General features: G+C 42.8%; 4 protein-coding genes across 7 annotated transcripts in view; 2 read left to right on the top strand and 2 right to left on the bottom strand.

The window, feature by feature from the left end:
• The first annotated feature begins 379 nt into the window (after positions 1 to 379).
• On the top strand, positions 380 to 3311 carry LOC111609890 (protein FAM104A-like). The gene is made up of 3 exons (XM_023341033.1): positions 380 to 914; positions 1103 to 1208; positions 2398 to 3311. The coding sequence occupies exons 1-3, from the start codon at positions 898 to 900 to the stop codon at positions 2638 to 2640; spliced, it is 366 nt and encodes a 121-aa protein (XP_023196801.1). The 5' UTR covers positions 380 to 897; the 3' UTR covers positions 2641 to 3311.
• Positions 3312 to 3841: 530 nt separating this feature from the next.
• tepsin (TEPSIN, adaptor related protein complex 4 accessory protein) lies at positions 3842 to 12580 on the bottom strand. Its single transcript, XM_005812312.2, has 13 exons — positions 12488 to 12580; positions 12137 to 12209; positions 10709 to 10800; positions 10543 to 10636; positions 10380 to 10447; positions 9810 to 9891; positions 9652 to 9723; positions 9357 to 9545; positions 8895 to 9078; positions 7128 to 7241; positions 6958 to 7036; positions 6137 to 6271; positions 3842 to 6053 (listed from the first exon to the last, which is right to left on the bottom strand). The coding sequence occupies exons 1-13, from the start codon at positions 12524 to 12526 to the stop codon at positions 5472 to 5474; spliced, it is 1803 nt and encodes a 600-aa protein (XP_005812369.1). The 5' UTR covers positions 12527 to 12580; the 3' UTR covers positions 3842 to 5471.
• Positions 12581 to 12756: 176 nt separating this feature from the next.
• On the top strand, positions 12757 to 15793 carry ndufaf8 (NADH:ubiquinone oxidoreductase complex assembly factor 8). Its single transcript, XM_005812303.3, has 3 exons — positions 12757 to 13033; positions 15332 to 15445; positions 15536 to 15793. The coding sequence occupies exons 1-3, from the start codon at positions 12953 to 12955 to the stop codon at positions 15554 to 15556; spliced, it is 216 nt and encodes a 71-aa protein (XP_005812360.1). The 5' UTR covers positions 12757 to 12952; the 3' UTR covers positions 15557 to 15793.
• Positions 15672 to 18145, bottom strand: part of slc38a10 (solute carrier family 38 member 10) — a 28467-nt gene continuing 25993 nt past the window's right edge. For all 4 annotated transcript variants that reach the window (XM_014473785.2, XM_023341329.1, XM_023341332.1 and 1 more), the window contains one exon: positions 15672 to 17543. In XM_014473785.2, coding sequence (XP_014329271.1) covers positions 16306 to 17543 — 1238 coding nt within the window. In that variant the 3' untranslated portion in view covers positions 15672 to 16305. The remainder of the gene's footprint in view (positions 17544 to 18145) is intronic.

Here is an 18145-nt window from a genome sequence, read left to right as displayed (position 1 = left end):
AGGCGGAGTCTTAATCAGGCTGAAGTTCGCATCAATCTTGTAGGGTCAAGTCCGAAACTTCACTAAAGGGCTATTCCGCTCATTTAATACTGAAATACAAAGAATCGCCATACGTGACCTGGATTGTTTTGAATTGAGTACAGATTCTGTACGACACAGTTTGTGATTTTTATGAAGACTCAAAAACTAGACATTCCAATGTTTTTGTTTTCCCAAATTGGAAAAAAAAATTCCGTAAATCACAAACTATTTAATATGTAATAAGTATAAAATACGATATGTTTTTTTTCTTTTTTACCCATTCTATAAGAGTTTGAACTACATCGGATAATGGTCGTTGAACGGAGCGGAATATTCCTTTAGTCAAGTTCTGAATATGATGCCAACTTCATCGTCTGAGAGAAGCGGCTCTCTGAAGCGGCTCTACTAAACAACTTCCTGGTGCCTGGAAATTAGAAGTTTAATATCTTCCTAATTTATCTGTTGTTGTGTTTCATGGAACCACCGCGAGCCTCGTGTAGCAGCTCGACGCCATAAACGGTGTGAATACGAAAGCGGAAGAAGTGTTTGGCTAAAGTAGTTAGCTGCGGGTCGGTTCGCTCCCTTCTCGCCGTCATGCCTTGAGTTCCCCGAGATTACGCTGAGTGAACGAGAACACGCAGCAGTAGGTTCTGTGGGTTCGCTCAGAGAACACGTCGTAGAACCGAGGAGAGCCGGACTACCCAGTGCGGGGGCTGGTGTGTTAGCTGTACCGAGTCGGCTCCACTCCCCGAGGCTCTCCGGTGAGATTTACACTGAGTCCCACCGAGAAATGCTCGTAGAACTAAGCCGCTGTCAAAGCCTCTGAGGGAGACTTCTCAACTCGGTGCCAAATATCATCCGTGTCAGGCTGCAGAAATGCTGACTGGTAACAGGTAACGGAATGAGTGTCGTCATTTACTGCATTTTATTGAGATGTCATAGTTTCCTCTGGGTCTTGTTAAAGACAAAGTGTTCAGATGTGGAACATATGAGATGTGTGGCTCTATTTTTGGTTCTTCTTCCTGCCTCTCCCTGCCCTGCAGTTCCCCCTGTCACACGCTCTTGTCCGGTTTCTGCACAGGAAGCGACGCCGTAGCGGTGAGAGCGCTGAAGATCAGCAGCTGAACCCGCAGCCCAAGAGATCAGGAGGGGGTCCCTGCCTGCTGGTGTCGGACCTGGACTCGGAGGTTAGCTCTGCTCTTCACAGGTTCTTTCTCATTCTGCAGAAAGTACTGATACCTTTTGAGTTTTTCCATATTTCGCGAAGGCATGCATGATTTTCACAGATAAAAAGTCAGAATTTGTATTCAGCCAGCGTCAGTCAATGTTTTAAGCCAAGAGTGTTCAGAGTGGAGCCCGGGGCCATCCAAGAATAAATTCAATAAATTACGACAAAACTTTCCCACTTAAATTCAAATCTACTTACAAAAATGTTAGACTCAATACAAAGTCATCATCTTTTCTGGTTTCATGGTAACTTCTGCTCACTGACTTTACTCTAAATTCCACCTTGGTGCTGTCAAATCTGTTTCTATAACTGCTTTATTAAAACTTTTTTAAATACAGCAAGTGTTTTCAAGAGAACTGTGATCTAGACCCAGTTTTTGCTTCTTTTTTTTGTTCAGTATAAACAGAGTATTTTTGTCATTTTTCCTCAACTGAGCCCAGAATGATGAGCAAACTGCCTTTCATGGAAAACGTAAAACAAATCTGAGGTTTGGGATTCATGATAGTAATAATAGATAATAGTTCATACTTGGTTTTTTGAGAAGCAAAAATAAAATCACAGCAACACTTTGGGTGATAATTAGTTTTCATATAGATCCCAAAGTACAGTTTTGCAGAACCCCATTTTACCTGTTGTTTGCGATTGTCATCTGTTTGGACAATATCACTTTATCAAGTCTTTTCAAATATTTCAGACTACAAAGTACGTAGTTAAAGTATGTATGATTTGTGCTGATATTGTATTGGTATTGGCCAATACTTAAAATTGCCACGTCGATATCGTATCGGTAGTGAAAACATTTTATCAGGAGAGCCCACCTGAAGACCAGTGGTTGCTAAGTTGTCACATTTTTTGCATTAAAAACATTGGAAACCATTTATCATTTTCCTTCCATTTCACAAATATTCATTATTTCACATAAAATCCCAATGAAATCCATTTAATCATTGTTTTAAGATGGTGTGTGAATACTTTATCAAGGCACTGTGGATGTAATAAATGTCCTTGTCAGTAGAAACGGTGGACATTTAGAAACATGTAGTTCTGCTTCTCCCAGGAACTGCACCACTCTCTGCTAGAGCTGAGAATATTTTATTTAAAGCCCCGCATCTCCTCCTGCTCTCCCTCCTCTCTGTGTGCCTCTGCAGTCCTCCAGCAGCGACAGCAGCAACGGAACCAGCAGTCCAGAAAGGGCAGCTGAGGCCAGCGCCGGGCCGAGCGCGCGCCACCAGAAGAACTGCGGCAGACCGGAGCGTGAAGACTCAGCCGGCTCCTGGCAGCGCCGTCTCCATGGCCACGGGCAGAGCGCCTTCTACGACCACATCAACAGAGTCCTGCGGGAGGCGCACTTCAGCAGCCTGCAGACCAGAGGGTGGCTGGGCTCGACGTGACCTTTGACCTCTTCTGTTGTGTTATTTAGTGCTGAAGCCTTTGACGCCGTCACAGCATCCTGGCGCGGGGTGTCGTGGGTGGAGTCTGGTGTGTGTGTGTGTGTGTGTGTCTGAGTGGGAGGTTAGGAGGGTCGATGAGCCGCTCAGCTCATCTTGTCATTGGTTGAGACCATAAGCACATCTTCGACGACGTATTAGTATCTTAGTTAGGAAAAAAAAGGGAACAGTAAATTTCCGCAAAAAAAAAAAATCAGAAATTTTTAATCTCGTTTTTTTTTCTTCTAGAAAAAAACAAGTGAATTTCTGATTTTGGGAAGTCGAAAATTTGCTAGAAAAATCTCTGAAATTTTCAGGGTAATCTCAGAAACTTGGGAGTTTTCAGTTTCAAAAATTGAAAACTTTCCAACTTTTGAAACTCAGAAATGGCCCTGATACGTCGTACACATCCGCCTTTCCATGGCCTAGCCACTGTGTCTTTTTTTTTTTTCTCGTGCTGTGTTGATGTGTGTGTGAGTGTGTGTACGCACCTTGTGCACTTTATCAAGAAGTATCATTCTTTTTACATGCGTGCGTTGGTGCATGGACATTCTTCATTGGTGCTAATAACAACAGAAGTGTGACGATGATCCAAAGTGCTTGTGAATTGAAATAAAGGTATGCACTTTACTCCAGTTGGCTGCCTGTTTCTAATTTTCGTGGCATAATTTAGTAACAGCATGGTATCGACATGCATAGCCTAGCGTGATCTAAAAGTGTTTATTTAAAACAAAAATTTTTGTTGATAAAATAACAGAACATTGAAAATTGGTTAAATATTACATTTTAATACAGACACTAAAGAAAAATAGTGTTTTGTGCTAACGTCTTCAAACCAAGACCTCCTCACCTTTGCTTAATTCTTTTTTTTTTTTTTTTTAACCCCTCCAGGGGGTCTTTTTGTGGGCTCTAGAGTCCCCTTTTTTTAAAAGCATCCATTTTTAAACCTTGAATGTAGTAACTAACTAACTAAGCTAACTGTTAAGCTAAAACCTCATTTCAAATCTGATGTGATGTTTTGGTGTTTGACACAAAAGGGCACACAATTATTTAAAGCAACCTGAAAGAACTTTATTTCAAGCATCACGGCTCATTTTTTATGCATTCCTCTTAAATATTTAAGTTAAGAGTTTGTCTTGAGCAGCAACAAATAAGCATTTATGAATCGGTTGTGCTGTAGCAAAAGTACAGCATGTTTTATTGTTCAGCAGCATGGCTTGTATTCACTGAAGCAGTTTATTTTTTTACATAAAGTTGTACTGCACTTTACTGTAGTCTGTAAATGTAACGTGACATTTGAAGAGACTGCAGATGCTTCAAACACCCAGAACCCCAAATATAAAAAATAATCCATTCAATTTTAAATCATGCACATTACAACCTTTCAACTACAATTATCCAGACATTTTCCTCATGTAAAGAAAAATTAACACCCACATAACAACTTAGTAACAAAACATATGGAAGACTAATTTCATTCCAAGGTTTGAGGTTAAAAGAAAAGCATCTGTAGTGCAAATCACAAATAGGAGGTTCCCTTAAAGGTTCACAACATGCACCAGAGGTGTTGGTTGTTACTTAAAAAAACACACAAAAAGAATCCTGAGATAAAGCAACCATGAGCTGAAAAACAATCTTTGTTCTCTGAATCTCTGATTCTGTGCCTACTGCCTTTCAACATTGTAAGGCATGTTGATATCCCGTTATTTCATGAAACCCCAGCTGTTATAATACTTCGCAGAAAATAAACCTAAGGCATCAAAGTTTGCAAACCCTCAGTCCCCCGTCAGGACAGACATGCTTCTCTGTAGTTTTCCAAGTCCGACTCTTGACTGAGTTTGTTGTTGAAAGCAGCAAACAGACAAAAAAAAAGTTAATCTAACAGGGACACTGTTCAGGCATAATAATATGACCCATGTCAAGTAGTGTGTTCATCAGCCACAACCAGTTAAGACATGGACTCAACTGAGGGTGTGCTTTGGTGTCTGGCACAAGATCCTTTAAAGAGCAGGTGTCAAACTCTGGTCCTCAAGGGCTTTTAGACTCTGCTTCAAACCACCTGAACTCACATTTTTAGGTCACTTTGAACAACTTGACTTCATACAGAGGATGTAGTTTAGCTATTGACTCAGGTGTGTTGGACAGGGGACACATTTAAAAGGTGAAGGATGCTGGCTCTTGAGGACTTGACTATAAAGGCCTCAAAGGGACTTTGAGCCAGAAATCCTTTGAATCGTTGACGAGGAGAAACAAATTACGATAGTTTTCCCACAGTTATCAAAAAGAATAAGATATTTTAAAAATATGGACACAAATAAAGGCTCTAGAGTCAGACCTGCTAGAACAGAAGACACTTCCACATATGGATCCTGAAAAACGCCTGTTCCAGCATCATCTTGATGCTTTTTACTCAACATGGTTGCTGACTAAAATGGGTTAATCCTGACAAAAATGGACAGAACTCAGTTCATGCTATTCCTACAAGCAAACAGCCCGATCGATAAGGCATCTGTAGGTGTTGTTTGTGAGCATAAAGTTTACCAGGTACTACCAGGTATCTCTTATAGCAAAATTGGTATCGGCAAAATCTGACTCGGTAGGTCAAGCTTTTTAAAGATTGGTGATTGGCCAGAAAGGTGCAATTAAAAATCCATATTGGTGGTCATAATGTTATGCCTGACTGGTTGCACGTGGGGTAAAGTTATAAGTGGTTAAAATAAAAAAATAAGTTAAAATAACCCTTTCTGAAAGGCTATATATTTGACATCAGCATAGAACAGAAGTGTAGCAGGTAGTCAAGAGTTGAGAAAGGAGAAAACGGACACTGGTTCTGGATCCGATGAGACCGGACTGCAGCCTGAAGGTTCTTCCTCTCTGTCTTCAATCCAAACCACGGAGGAGTTCTGTGAACATTCAGCGTCAAGTCCGCTCTCGTCTGTGTTGTTGGACTCTGCGTGCGGGACGCCTCGTCCGCACGGCGCCGCCCCCCTGGTCACCAGCTCCATCCCACTAAACAGACTCAGGCTGCTCTGATTGGCCGGCACACTCTCGGCTTCAGAGGTAAGATTGTCGGTAAGCTCTGGGTCTCCAGCAGTCCTGCCCGACTCAACCTTATTGCCGGCCAGATCGTCCATTTGCTCTAACGTCGAGCCTCTCCAACTCTCATCCAGACTGGAAGACGAAGACGGGAGATTTTGCGGTTGGATGATGGACTCATTAGGTCCAGAGAAGGTGTCGGCTGAGTTTGTTGCTTCTGAGCTCTCCAAGTGTGCAGAGGGGTGACACTGATTAGGCGTTGCCTGATGGCTGCTCTGCGCCGCGTTTTGTCTGGTGGCGTGTAGCGGCTCGCCCATCAGAGCCTCAAACTGTCGCAGTATCTGGAGAGAGACGATAAGCATTCCACCTAATCTCAAACCCTGTTGACCTCTCAGCCCTTCCCTTCCCCGTCTTCCTCTCTTACCTTGGTAGCCTTGTTGGCCACCGGTCCTGGAGGGCCCTCACTGAGCTGGCAGAGTCTGAGCTGAGTCGCTCTGAATATTTGCTCCAGAGCAAGAAGGTCGGAGGTCATGAGGCAGGCGACCGCACACAGAGCCCGCTGCGGGGTTAGAGGACCACAGGTTCACAGGAAGAACAACTCCACACAGCAGACAGAAGGCTTGTCAGAAGGAGTGCACCGATCTTTAAATAGTCTGACCTGCTCATTCCGATTTTGGAATTGCAATGAATTGTTTTTGGTCTGAAAAGTCACTAAGTTGGTATCAGTGGGGTGTCACCACCCTGATTAAATACCATGACCAGGGAGCCTTCAAAACGTGTCTGAACACTACAAACTATATCTGTTAACTACGTCACTGCCGTTCAAATCCAACATACGTTAACATTAGGGGCGTTTTCACAAGCTTGAACTAAAAATGGACTCAACTTAACCTTCGTTAGGTACATTTATTTCACCTTTTCTCTCCCTGTGCTTCGGACAATCGCCTCTAGTTTTTCTTCACTCAGAGCAACGCAGCGCGCAGTAGGTAACTTTGCAGCCAGACAGGCAAGAGCCGACAGGGTTGGTTTTTGAAAAATAAAGTAACTTTTAACGCTTCATAATATTTAAATTCTTGGCAGCTTTTATTTTACGCCACCATCAGTTACATGTAGAAGAAACCCTGGATTTGATTGGTAGATTAAATCGGTTTCTCAAGTATCGACCCGTCGCCGATCTCCCAAAATGAAGGAAATCGGCCCTGATTTATCGGTGCACCCCCTGCTTCTGTGAGGTGTTTCTATTACCATCTTAACTGTGTACGATTGGTCTTGAAGCTTGCTTGAGAGCAACTCCACCACAACTTCACAATTAAGAGTAGAACACCTGAGAAGGACAGAAAGAGACATTAGCGTAGACGACACAAAGCAGAGAGAAAGAGAGAGAGAGCAGCTTGAAGAAGTAGAGAAGCACAGACTCTTTCAGGAAGTGTTGACTCTCCTCTCTGGTCAGGAAAACTTTGGATCCTTCGGTCAGTCTGCTGATCAAAGCCATCTCCTGACCACAGTCCCCCAGCTGCAGCGCTTCAGTCCTACATGTGGAGAGCAAGGCTTTTACAGAGCAATGCAATGCTAATATCTTATTGGTTTGGTTCAGCTATAGTCCAGGCATTTTGGGTCTCATGATCTATCTGAGCAAAAGCCAGATCACCCAGGCAACCAGAGTAGAGGCTGTTCTGTGCCAGTTCCAAGAAGAACCACGCAAGAAGCTGAAGAGGCGAGCATGACGCGGCTCCCCTGGTAGATCTGTGTCCAGAAAACATGACTTCGGTTTTGTTCTCATTCAAATTCAGAACATTTTGAAGTGGACAAGCCGGTTAAAGACGAGCTGGACACAGAGAGCTTCAGTGGGGAAAAAAAAGCATGAAAGCCACCGGAATAAAAAGAAGTCTTATGTTACTGAACAAAAGAAATTAGTTATTCCCAAAATATTCAGAGAAATTAAAGTGTTTGAGTCATTAGATTTCAAATAGGGGTGATCGACAGGGACTTAGCATTTTATCATTATAGTTTAAGATTATAGTTTAAGATTTAAGATTATAGTAAAAGATTTTCAGGTAACTGCATGGCGCAACAGTCATAGCGCCATGTTGAAAAACATTCACATGTGATATAATTGGGATGGCGCTTACTTAACCATGATTTATGTCACTAAAATGATTAAATGAAACATCATTTAATCATATTTTCAAATTTACTGATATTTATTGATGCTCTGGTGAAAAAAAATAACAGGGGAGAAAAGAATAAAATTAACATTTTAGTCCATTTTTTCAACGCTAATTGAAATTTATGGTGACAATTTTAAATTAAAATTTTTCACAATAAACTATAAACAAAATGATAAAAAGCACATTTTTGTAAATTTCTCTTTCAGATGGAGGACTTAAGAGACTTGAATGCGCACAATGCACAGACAACAAAAGTGACAGTGTAAGATTTCATGCTTTATTATTTATTTTATATCATATTTAGAATTCCTAAGTGCCCTTTCTGAGCCATTTGAAAGGTTTGTTTCAGTTTATTTTTTGAATGTTTCACCAAGGTGACCTACCCACTAATTTTATCAGTTTCAGTATCTTATTTATTTATTTGACATTGGTTGTTCTCCTCCTAATTGCACTGATGGAACAAATTAAAGTTGTTTTTACATGTTTGTTAGCTTGTAAAGTTATTGCTGTATTTCAGTGTGCTGTACTGGGGCAGAGTTAGCAAATGAATTAGTAATCAAGTACATTTATGTCTGTTTAAAAAAAGAAACGTTTTAAGTCAATTTCAGGTTTTTCTGTACCAGATTGGTATCGGTCGATACTAAACCAATAACTTCGGTGTTGGAAGTGAAAGAAGTGGATCGGTGCGTATCTAGTATCAGCCGACAGTGGAGGTTCAGGCTTGTCTTGGGCAAGTTTACACAAAAAAAAATCCCAGCTTTTCATAGTTTATAACAAAAAACCCACCTAAACATGGTTAAACAATGAAAACAGATGTGTGTGCTTCTCCCTAGTTTTGTCTCCACTGGGTCTGGATTTGATCCTGTCTTTTGGTTAAATCAACACAGACGACGGAATCAAATGTGACCAAATATAGTTAGATGAGTTCTGCCGAGGCGGAGACACATATTCACTCCATATGTAGAACTCAGTTACAACATGTCCAGCTAACGGACTTTAACAGCAGCTACTGACCGTTCAGAGGGGTCCCCGTTACTCTCTCTGCTGGCTCCTGATTGGCTCCTGCTGCCAGCTGACTTGCTGCCAGCAGAAGCTGTGCTGTTGGCGGCCATGTCCTGTGAGGAGTTGTGAGAGGAGCCGTTGCTGCTGTCCGTCTCTTCCCAGCCGCCCCCCACCTGGCCCGGGCATCGCTGGCTGGCTGAGGCGGTGAAGGGACACACAGAGAAGGGATTTATTTATCTTTACGTTACCATGGCGCCAGGGCTGCATCGGCTCAGAAGACGTAGAAAGTTGGTTTATCGTCTAAGCTGATACACTGGTTCACAGGTTGGGACTTTGACTGGGTCATTCTAACACATGAATATGTGGTATGTCCAGGGTCGTTGTCCACATCGCAATTATTCACCATGACAACAGAAACAAAAACACAGAGAGGCTGAAGGAGTAATAATTTAACTAACAACACAAATGTCTCGCCTTTTGGTCTGCGAGTGGGCAGGTTATAAGCGCATGCTGCCACGGCGACCTCTATGGGTGCGGACGGCGCCACGACTGCCCTGTAGTGGTTCTCATGCAAGCGGATGCCCTGGTGCTCGGTGGGAGGAAGGACGGCGCTGGCCACCACCTCCGCAGCCTTCTGGATCTTATCCAGCAGGGTGTCGCTGCCTATACGCACACACACACACACGCCCACGCACACACACACACACAGAGACACAGCTTCATCATGGAGAACTTTCCACAGACTGAACAACAAACCGCAGTCCCTCACCTGTCCCCTGCTTCCCCGGACTGTACCCGAATCCCTGCAACCCCGACCTTTGGGAGCCTGCTGACCCCATTCCTGAACGGAAACAAACACACTGACGAGTGATTGTTTCCGAGGTGAAACATCACAAAGCTCTTTTTTTAAATAGCACATATACTAACCCACAGATGCTGGGCCTGTGGTGGGAGGAGCGATGCTGTCTTTGGTGGAAACTGCATCCGTAAAAAGTAAACGGGCCACTTCCTGTAAAGAAAACAGTTCAAACTTACAGTCACTGGAATCAGAATCCCTTTATTGTGAAAGAAAGCACAAAGACATTTAAAAACAGCAGCTCTGGAAGGCAGTGCAAATACATAAACAAATGAATACATAAATATATTTAAATGAGCAGTATTATGTATTTTATCAAGTACCTATGTTACCTTCAGTTGTTATAAAAATAATGCATTTCAAATTTAACTTTGTAATTTAACGTCTTTAAATTGGGCCTCTGTCTCTTTAAAAACTTGTTCTTCCTGAAACTCCGCCTTCAGGAAGTCGTCACAACATGGCTCCTCTATTAACCCTTTAATCATGTTTCTACCAGCGTTTCACTGAGATGTAGCTCCTATAATGAGATCAGCTGATATGCAGTTCCACCAGCTGTTTGCTAATTGCTGCTGGCTAGTCTGAAGGATCTTCATCATCTGACTGTAACCGTGGTAACAGTCAGATGATATCCTGCGGCTCACCTGTGCTGCACTCCTCACTTTCTGGTACAGCGCCGTGCCGTGGACGGGATCTGGAGCGCCGCTGTAAACTGAAAGGCAAGTTTACAGAACGTGAACAACCTGCTGCGGTTCAGGAAGTACGTGGAGCCCGAAGCTCCTGAAAGCATCGAGGGGCGGGGCTCACTCGACGCCTGCTGGATGAAGGTGGAGTTCCTTCTGAGCTCCGTGAGGAAGTGCTTTGAGCCGTGTCCGCACAGATGGATGAAGATCTTCAGCACCTGGCCGGGGGAGAGGAGAGGCATCAGGAACTGAGAGGACAGGAAGGCGCGGCTGGCGCCGGTCGCTCTCACCTTCAGCTTGACGTGACACGACTCCACCTGAAGCCTCTCCAGGAGATATTCCAGCAAACACTGGCCATAACCAGACGACTCGTGGCAGATTTCTGACAGCGGGGTTAAAGGTCAAAGGTTTGTTTCGATAAAGAGCAGCACCCTCTACATGAGCAGGGCTTGAAAATAATCCAAAACATCAAAAATAACATTTTGTCAAAGAGCTTTTCTAGAAAAAAAAAACATCTGGAAAGTGTGGCAGGCATTTGTATTCTTTACGTAGATTACATGAAATCTAGGGCTGGACAATAAATCAATAACATATATTGTGGTAGAACCATGATCAATATCAACAGATATTGATAGAATATTCAATTATTTCACTGAACTCCAATTCAGATCTGCACAGCCTTCTGGGGCATGTAGGCAGAGATACGGCTTTAGTTGCTCCACCTCTCACATTAACTTACTCACTCTTTGGTTACCTAGCAACAACCCGTCGTGTAACTTGCGCAGCAGCAGCTTATTGTTTTGCCACCGTGCCTCATAACTGCTTAGAATAAAAAAACAACGGAGAAAACTGGATAAAAAAATGAAAGGTCATGCCACCAGCTTGGCCGTGTATCAGATATTTAAAACAAAGTACTAATCAATAATTGTGGATATTGACTGATATGAAACCCGTGATAAGTTCAGCTGTATAATCCAGTCCTACCAAAATCATTTTCTGTTTTATTAAACACTGTACTGAAATATAAAAAAAAACAAAACAAAAAAAAAGCAGTGTCCTGTGGACAAGGGGTGACCAATGTGTGGCCAGCGGGCAAATTATGGGGCCAAACATTTCAGTGAAAACTGCTCAATTTATCATCGTAATGTGGAAAGAGGATGAATTAATAAAGACGCAGCAAAGAGGCCACCAGCTCTGGAGGAGCTGCAGAGACAAAAGCATCCGATGGGAGAATCTGTCAGTTAAGTTAATAAGAGTGGCAGAATGAGATTCGTTGTTGGAAGAAAGCAACCGTTAACAGTTACAAAACATGTAAGAAACAGAATGCATTCTGGTCAAATGGGACCAAAACGGACTTTTCTGGCCTTCATGCAAAAACACTTTGCAGTTGTAAAACTGCTTAATGGTGAAACCATGGTGATGGCAGCATCTTCCTATACTACTATTCTGCAAAGACAGGAAAGAATTGTTCTGACTTTAATTTGTAAAAAAGGAAAAAAAAAACAGAGATGTAATATTATTTTTAATGTTGGTCGTTAACATAAAATCCCCTCCAAAACATATCCATAGAAGTTTGGGGTGTCACTATGATGCCGCTGTATGTGCAAGGGCTCAAAGGGACTGAATACTTTTACGCTGAGTGGAACCGTGTAGAAACTGAAGGCTCTGAGATCTTTTAAAAAAAACCCTGCAGGAACCCAACAGCCAAACAAGGATACTTCCAATCTCCTGGAAAAGGTAGCCAGGACAGGGAGCTTCATCATCTGCTGTTGCCTTCATCAAGGTGGGGATCTGAAATTATTATTATTAGGATTTTAACACACAGGAGCCAGAAAAGTCATTAATAGTGATATATATATATAATAACACAGTGACTTTCCGCTCTAACAGAATAAGATATGTCAAGATAAACTTGTTTATTTAGGTGTTTAGCTTGAATGCTAGCAATAAGAAGCTACAAGCAGGATAAAGGATTAAAGGAGAGCAAGCTAGCACTAGCTCCTACTTGTCATCTTCCTCTAGCGTGTTAGCTGCTCGGTCATCATTCAACACAAATTGAATTCACTTACTTTCTGCAGGAAAGATAAACGTTCCATAAATGCTGCCATGATTTAGCAGTCCTAGCTGCGTGTCACTCATTTTCCGGCTAAACTGGGAAGGCGGGGTCAACATTGACAGCTAGCCAATCAGAAGGCAGTAAATAGAATACTTCAAGTCTATTCTCAGCGTGGGAATCAGCGAATCAGGTAGAAAGAAAAGCTCCCGGCCCATGACGTTTTCCCAGGCATCACTTTGACTGACAGCTCTGTCAGCCAATCAGACTTAGAGTATCAGGCGGACTTTTTTCCTTCATGTGACAGAGATTGGAACATGGCGCTGTCCATGGCTGGCACGAATACACTATCTACTGGATGATATCTTTGTTTTAAACAGGTTTTGCGTTTGTTCGTGAGTTTAATAAACCAGTAGGCACTACAGAATTTCTTTTTTTTAAAATTATTTTTACTGTTGATGTGAAACACAAAGGACAAAGCATGTCGGGGTCAAATGTATGGAGTCGTAGCCGAGAGAGACTGAGACGGTTCCCTGAACTGTTAGCTCAGTGTGCAGATGAGGTAAGATCTAACATGACGAGGCTTGTTGATGACCTGTTTGTCCTTCATTAGGATGTTCCAACAGATAAACTGGGTTACAGTTCTCTTTGTTTACATTGTTTGTTTCCTAAATATCTATTCAACTGTGTATTCTGGCCTAGGCTACAAAATATTAATTAAAACGTATGTACACTGCGTACCAGAATTATATGCAAATCGGTATTTTTGCTCTAACTGGAATAGTTTTCAATTAAAATTCGCGAAACTTGGCATGCTATATGGCAATACTGACACATGCGCAGATCTAAAATTTTAAGTCGTTCTGCGCAATGGTAAACACACGGCAGAAATTGTGGTGATATTTCGTCTGGTGCAACGTGCCAACTTTATATGCAAGATGGGACGTGGAGGTGCTTTGAGTCAAGCTGAGAAATCTAAAATTATTCAAAGGCTTCATAATAACATATCTACCTTGGGAATAAGCAAAGAATTGGGCCGTGATCATCGTTCCATCAAAAGATTTGCGAATAACCCCGAACTTTTCAACGGACGTTCTGACAAAGGGAAGATTCGTAAGAAAGCACTTGTTTCACATCGAGCAATGAGTAGAATCAAGAGAGAAATCCGCCGTAACCCTCTTGGAACTAGCAAAGAGGTTTTTGAAAACGCAGACGTTCCAGATGTACCCAAATCAACTTGATGTTGTATCCTGAGGAAGGTTGTGGAATGTGGAAAACCAGAAGTTCGCCCACCATTAAAGGATGTTCACAAGAAGAAGAAGAAGAAGGAGTGGGCAAGAAATCACATGAAAGTCAATTTTCAAACAGTTTTGTTCACCAGCGACCCTTGATGGACCCGATGGATGGAAGAGAGGATGGTATTGCAAGGAGGGTCCACGTCTCCAACGAATCAGGCGTCAGCGAGGAGGAGGTGGTGTGATGTTTTGGGCGGCAATCATTGGAAACGAGCTGGTAGGACCATTCAGAGTTGCAGATGGGGTGAAAATGACTGCCAAACTCTACATTGACTTCCTCAAGGAACACCTGAAACTTTGGCACAAGAAGAAGAAATTGTCATTCTGGAAAAATATGGTATTCATGCATGGTAATGCCCCATCCCATGCTGCGAGGCTTACCAACGAATATTTGCAGAGTGTTTTTGCAAAGCATGGGAAAATTATGGAATGGCCAGCCTGTTCACCAGATTTGAATCCCATCGAAAATCTGTGGAGCATCCTGAAAAGGAAGCTTTACTCCGGTGGGAGGCAGTACTCATCCAAGGATGACCTCTGGAATGCCGTTCTGACTGCTGCCAACGACATCTCATCAGATGACATCGGAAGTTTGACATCTTTGATGGACCAAAGGCTTTTTTCTCTGATCCACAAAAATGGCAATTACATAAAACACTGATTGTACCAAAAAACCTTTTTGACTATGTTTGCTCTGTATTATTGTTGTTTTCACATTAAGTGTTCCTAATCTAATAAATGTTTTGATTTTCCGTCCTCACTTTGCCACATTTGGCACTTTAACAATGATTTGCATATAAACATGGCTCACTCACACAGACTAGATATTACCAAAAAGGCTGCCATTTGCTTACTATTGCTCCGATCAGCTTGAAATTTTAGATCTACATGTCTTAGCATTGTCATGTAACGTGCTGAGTATCGCAAATTTTTATTGAAAACTATTCGCCTTAGAGCAAAAAGACCGATTTGCATATAATTCTGGCACTCAGTGTATTAGAAGGTTGTAGTCTCATTTACTAAATTTATATCAAACATATGCACTTTTTAAAGCATTTTGTATTCCTGTATAAGTTTGATATTGGTCATAATACTGTATACGAATTCCCTCATTAAAGGCGTCATGAGGTGCACTTAGAAAAGGGGGGGGGATTAATAGCAAAACTTTATTCCAATCCAACAAAGCTTAAGTCTTTTTATTTTTGCAAAGAAGAAAGGGCAAAAGTTTCAGTTTCCTAGATGTGCAAACCTGCTAGACATACAGTATATCAGGGGCATCGTAGATAGAAAAAACCCAGATATTTTCTTGAAAATAATACAATTTTCTGCTTTTCATTGTCAGAAACTTTCATGTGTTTTCTAGAAAATTACCAAGCTCTATTTTTTTGTGGTGGAAATTCAGTCTGTTTTGTTTTCCCTACCTTAATACGCAGTTGTATAGAGATATCACCATAACTGGAGTGAATAAAAATGGACACTCCACTTTAGAGGTGAAACTAAATATTTCCTGCAATTTGACTAAAAATGAATAGGACTTATTTCTGTTTCTTTTTATTCCTTTGCTGTAGGCAGCCGTTTATGGGAAGTGTGTTGCTGCTACAGCAACAACTGGTAAACAGGAGCTGAAGAAGGATCTGTGTGCTACAGAGTTTGAGGCACTGAAGACCTGTTTTACAAACGCAGTAAGTTACAGTCCATCAATAGTGGAATTGATGTTATTGGACTTAGAATTATTGATTAATGAAAAGCTTTTCTCATCATTTGTTTCCCAGGCCAAGAAGAAAACCAGATGACACATTTGGACTGATCTGTGGGAGAAAACTTTCCAAGTGGAGCTTTGATGTGATGTTATGATAGAGAAGACAAACTATTTCATTTCAGTCGATATTTATGCAAACCAGCAATCAATAATGTTGAATATATTTTATTGGATCTTTTTATAAGCAAAATATTATACATAGAAAAATCTGCTTGTAAAAATGATCTTGATCGTCACAGGAGAGACCAGAAAATACAGACTTGATTTCCAACCCCACGTCTCATCGCCTTCATTTTATCCTTATTGTGTAGAAAAATGAAGGTAAAGGGAGAAAAGAAAAAAAAAGTGTGGGGAAAAAATTGCACATTTAGTCTGTTCTGCAGCATATTGAAGGGAAGGCACCAAGGAAGAGAGTTACGTTCAGCTGCTGTGCCGTTCATAAGGCTGCGATGCACACAGGAGAGCCTTCACCGGGTTCAACAGAACAACTGAGACGACAAAAACACCACAGCGTGAAAACTAGAGGCGGGTTCCATCCACACAAATATTAACATTAAATACAGAATATTCCTGCTCAGAAATGACAGATTTTGCATAGAGATATTTCTATTTACACAGTGACCTTTCCAGAATGTTCATAACAGACAAAAATAAGTTAATATTTACAGACTGTAGCGCAGACTTTGGGTCGGCTGTGGATCAGAGGCTGATGAAGGCAGCGGCGTTCTGAGGTTCTGCAGGTTTGTGCTGTAAAGCTGGAGAGGAGGAGTGTGTGTGTGTGTGTTATTCTGCTCCATCGTCCACTGCGGCCTGTTTAATCTGTCTGGAGTGCAACACTCCCCCGGCCAGCAGCTGCTGCTCCAGGGCAGCATGCAGGTCTGGGCCCCCCAGCTCCAGGAGGGGCTCCAGGCCGTGGACCCCTCTGGATCCTCCGGCGTCCCCCGGGGGCTCTGCGGCCTCTCCGGGCCCCAGGGCTCTCTTCCTGCGCCTCAGATCAGTCTCTCCCTGATCCCTGGCATTCTCGTGGGAGCCCTGGAGGCGTTTCTCGGCCCCAGGGTCAGCATCGGCTCCGGGGCCGGCCTCGGAGGAAGCTTTCTCTTTCAGGTCTCTTCCTCCCTTTTTCAAAGCTTTGCCCTCGTCTCCCTCGGCGTTTCTGGCTTCTAGAACCTGCTGCAGCTGCTCCAGCCTCTCCTGAGTCTCCCTCGCCTCCTGCTTTCTCTTTGCTCTCTCGTTGATCTCATCGTCAACTCGGAGCTTCTCAGATTGCTTTGCCTTCTCGGCGAGCTCCTGCTCTCTGTTCAGCTTCTCTCTCTTCTCTCGTTCCAGCCGTTCCTTTTCCACCCGCGCCTCCACTTCTCTCTCTATCCTCTCCTTTTCAGCTCTCTCTCTCTTCATCCTCTCCTTTTCAGCTCTCTCTCTTTCTATCCTCTCCTTTTCAGCTCTCTCTCTCTCCATCCTCTCCTTTTCAGCTCTCTCTCTTTCTAACTGCAGTTTCTCCTGTCTCTCCTCTAGGAGTTCCTTGGCCAGCTGGACTTCCTTCTCTATCATCTCCCTCGGACGTTTTTCCTTTTCCAGCTCGTTCTCACCGGCGGTCTTTTCATTCCCGTCTCCATCCAGCTTGTCCTTGTCCAGTGTGTCCTTTTTGAGGTTTTCCATTGCTTCTTTTTCCTTATCGAGTTTTCCTTCTTCGTCTTTGACCTGAGACACCTGATCATTTTGAGGCTCTGCGGATATTTTCTTCCCTAGCCGGACCCCTCGGGCCCCCAGCTCCCTCTGCTGCTGCTGAGACTCTCCTCCTGGTGCAGCTTTGGCGTCCTCCTTGTAAGCAGCAGCAGCAGCTTCTTTAGCGGCCTCGCCTGCTGCATTCCCAGCTGGAGCCGCTCTCTGCTCCCCAGCAGCAGCAGCAGCAGCATCTTGTCCTCCAGCTGCTGCTGCCTTCAGGTCTGATCCCACGCCGGGATCTTTGGCTTTCCCCGCTCCTTCGTCCTGGACTCCCTTCTCTGCCTCAACATCTGGAGCTCCTTACACACACAAAAATAAATAATGAATTACTGTTGTCTATAAGTCGTTAAAATCGTGGCAATGATGGATTTAAACATTTACATGAGATATATTCATAATTAAGTCATGGCACTAAACAATCTTATCAGCCAATCAGAGGAGATGTCGGCGTCTTATTCAGGTGTTGGCGCAACAAGCCCCGCCTACTTGGGAGCGACTACATATGCAGCATTCTGGGGAAATTACAGTCGGCCATTTTACAGAAGAGTTCTGGATTCAGCAGGTTGGAATGACACACAACTTTTGATGAACTGTGTGATTCTGTGAGTTCTGCTGGAGCCAGCTGCACATTGAAAAACCTTAAAAACAAACCATCATCCTACTATCACTTCCTGTCGTTTTCATCATCGTTTTCTTCAGTAGTAACATCCTGTTGTTGATCACGTGAATCTTGTGATGCAGAAAAAGTCGCAGTTTTACAAAATACATCTATTTAGACACGGTTGAAAAACCGCCTCATCCTACTACAAACATTTTCTATTGAAAAAGAAAAATTATTATTTTTTGACACTGCTGCGTTTCCATCAAGTGAAATATTTTTTGTGATTTGCATAATTCTACG

This window comes from Xiphophorus maculatus, chromosome 10 (genome assembly GCF_002775205.1).
Source record: "Xiphophorus maculatus strain JP 163 A chromosome 10, X_maculatus-5.0-male, whole genome shotgun sequence".
Lineage (NCBI taxonomy): Eukaryota > Metazoa > Chordata > Actinopteri > Cyprinodontiformes > Poeciliidae > Xiphophorus > Xiphophorus maculatus.
Note: the sequence above shows the minus strand (reverse complement) of the source record. Positions and strands in the feature narration are given on the sequence as shown.

Excerpts from the sequence above, each read along its gene's own strand:
- LOC111609890 (XM_023341033.1), top strand. Across the intron at positions 1,209-2,397 it reads TGTCGGACCTGGACTCGGAG|TCCTCCAGCAGCGACAGCAG; the intron begins GTTAGCTCTGCT and ends GTGCCTCTGCAG.
- ndufaf8 (XM_005812303.3), top strand. The coding sequence starts at position 12,953 with ATGTCGGGGTCAAATGTATGGAGTCGTAGCCGAGAGAGACTGAGACGG. Across the intron at positions 13,034-15,331 it reads TAGCTCAGTGTGCAGATGAG|GCAGCCGTTTATGGGAAGTG; the intron begins GTAAGATCTAAC and ends CCTTTGCTGTAG. Across the intron at positions 15,446-15,535 it reads AGACCTGTTTTACAAACGCA|GCCAAGAAGAAAACCAGATG; the intron begins GTAAGTTACAGT and ends TTTGTTTCCCAG.
- tepsin (XM_005812312.2), bottom strand. The coding sequence starts at position 12,526 with ATGGCAGCATTTATGGAACGTTTATCTTTCCTGCAGAAA. Across the intron at positions 10,801-12,136 it reads CCTTTTCCAGGAGATTGGAA|AAATCTGCCACGAGTCGTCT; the intron begins GTATCCTTGTTT and ends CCCCGCTGTCAG. Across the intron at positions 9,079-9,356 it reads GCCCACTCGCAGACCAAAAG|CCAGCCAGCGATGCCCGGGC; the intron begins GCGAGACATTTG and ends TCACCGCCTCAG.